Below are 2,793 nucleotides of genomic sequence, written 5' to 3' on the forward strand. Positions count from 1 at the left end.
GGGAATCCAGCAGTTGAATCAGTCTTAGTCGGAAAGCACGGGAGATCACTTCGCCCACTGCCTCATCGCCTTTGAAAATGCCCACCGCAGTTGTGCACGAAACGTCAGGAAGAAATTCCTAAATGTAATACCTATTTCGGTTGCTAAAAAAGCTAATTTATTAGATATGTGTCAGTGTATGAATCCGGTGTATCATCCTTTCTACGAAAATTTATTATCAGAATGAATTAATTTTGCCTATTAATTTAAAAACTTTTTCACAAGCTACTTTTAGTATCGGTATTTTCTGATGCATATAACGTAAGAGTTCTATTTTTATTTCGATTCTATTTGTAAGTTGCAGCGCAGTTACAACGTTCTTCTACGTATTTTGTGTGTGACATGCTATGCAGCCTAAACTATGGGTAAATCGCGTCAAATGTTTGCTAACATCATAAAAGAAGGTTATAACTGTCACGATCGCACAACGTTTTTCCATTTTGAAGTGCATTTGCAATTCCCTTATTTCTCTATTTAAGGGATATACAGTTTTTTGCCCTACCTGAAATTTCGATAAAATGTGAATTACAAGGTTGTTCGTGCCGACTCTTCAATTGACGGCATGAAAAAATCTCTAAAACTATTTCACAATTCGAAAGGATTGTCGTTATAATATACTTACAGAGTCGTACAATGGGCTGCAGTCACCAGCCACCGGTTACTAATAATGGATGCACCACAGAGATGAGTGTGGAAAAAATGTAAAGAAGCCATGTAAGGGTGGGTTTCTATATTTGTGTCTTCGCCTCCAATAATCCTATTACCTCGGATTTTATCGATGTTTATCGAAAAGGAAATGTCGCCTTAAATCAAAATTTAAACCGGTATTTTATACAAAATATGTACATAGAATTGATGGAACACAAAATATTTTCAAAAAATTTAGCATGCCTTCTCACAAAAGCACTGACCATTTTATCAAATGCCTATTTTACTTATATTATTATAAAAAAATCGTTTTTGAAAGGTACAGTTTAAATCTGTAAAGAAGGTTCAGTTTTTATAAATTTTAAAACAAAGAAGGCATGTTCTAATCCAAGTTATTCTTAAAGCGTATTCGAATCCAAATGATTGCACGGAAACTAAGTTTCGTTGAAGTAAGTACACAATTTTAACTAGAACTCATCTTAATCTGGTCATTAGAACATTTACATTAGATACCCAACTACTTCAATAAATTCTTTACGGCGCATTTTTTCCCTCATAATACAACTTCTGCTGAAAAATTTACAGCCTAGGTAAACAAAAAAAACAGCAACACTCCTAATGAATAATGGCTTGTCTTGCAACATAAATTCAATCTACAGGATTATTGAATGAACTTTGCCCACCATATTTATACTTCTAATTTAAAATTTAGGAATAGATTTTAAATACAAATTCAAATACAAGTACGTCTAGATATTAACGTCTACTTTATTTAACGATAATGTCAATTGATATTAGGTGTTTCAGATTCAAGTCACAAACTAAACTTACACTTTTTAAATGGCATGCTCTAATTTTTATTGCATATTCGAACTATGCGTAAAACTCCAAGAACTATTCGATATAAATGTTCCATAGTAACTTTCACCTTTTTGGGGTAATAACCAACACTGATTAAGCTTTGGTGTGTTTATGTGGAAATCCTGTGAAGCTTAGAAACGATCAGAGAGCTTCGAATATAGGATGAAACGACGTAAAAACGACCCCTGCAAGAAATAAGATTACGAGAAAGGATAAGAGTAGCATACTGGAACAATAGATTGTAAAATAAGAGAGACCAATAGATACTTATCGAAATGAATACCCAGAGAATCGGAATATGTGCACTCTCAGAAGCCCGAAAAAGAGGAAAAGGAAAAACAATACACCAACATTTTTTGGTTACATGTAATGAGAAATATGATAAGAACATAGAGGACATGGAATGCACAAGCCAGAGAATCCTAAAAACAACCTTAAACTTGACAAGCAGCAAACTTCATATTGTAGCAGTATATGCTCCTGACATAAGTAAACGGGAATTCGAACCGGAATATTTTTATAACACTTTACAAGATGTGTTGAATAAGAGGAACGAAAAACTCGTAACACTTGGAGACTTGAATGAGAGAGTGGGAAGTAATGACATGGACAATATCAAACAACGGTTTAATGAAGAATTATTAAACTAAAACGGATAACTTGTTATTAAATTATCCGCTCAAAATGTTCTAAGATTAAGCGACACTTATTCTCCATTCGTTCTCCCATAAACGTCAACAAAAGTCCACATGGCAAAATACACAGCGTCAGCGTTCAACAATAAATTACATAATAACTAACAGAAAAATTTTACGTGAAAAAAATCTTTAAGTCATAGCCTCGACATTTCCCAATATAGGGACAGATAATAAATAAGTGCTAGACAAAATTTTAATCAAGATCCCACCAAACAAGATAACATGCCCCAGTTATGCCGAAAAGTTAAAGAGAGTGGAACGAGTTTGTAGAGGACCAAACCACGGATACTGCAATGTTATAGTTTCAGCTATGCGGTTAAGCCCATGTCCTAAGCAGGTGCAATGGATTAAATTATAATTATTTTTTCTAAGACTTGATGCAGCCTTAATCATGTATGCTGCTGTGCCGGAAAGCATCAATACAATTTTTTCATTTGGAACCAACTCGGGCAATATATATATTGTAACGGAAATGGCCTGGGGTACTCACGTTTGGAATGGGGGATCGAAATTCATGGTATTTCAGTAAATGGGAGCCCCATTTGGG

At 34.4% G+C, this 2,793-nt stretch overlaps 1 protein-coding gene across 1 annotated transcript in view; it reads right to left on the reverse strand.

Annotated features, from left to right (window-relative positions):
- Positions 1 to 2,793, reverse strand: part of LOC109546130 (trypsin-1) — a 7,852-nt gene that overhangs the window by 2,421 nt on the left and 2,638 nt on the right. The window contains exon 2 of the mRNA XM_019916959.2: positions 662 to 842. Within this exon, the coding sequence (XP_019772518.1) occupies positions 662 to 842 (181 nt within the window). The remainder of the gene's footprint in view (positions 1 to 661; positions 843 to 2,793) is intronic.

Source organism: Dendroctonus ponderosae, unplaced genomic scaffold (assembly GCF_020466585.1).
Source record: "Dendroctonus ponderosae isolate FM_Combo_2020 unplaced genomic scaffold, Dpon_F_20191213v2 Dpon_F_20191213_5, whole genome shotgun sequence".
NCBI classification, from domain to species: domain Eukaryota; kingdom Metazoa; phylum Arthropoda; class Insecta; order Coleoptera; family Curculionidae; genus Dendroctonus; species Dendroctonus ponderosae.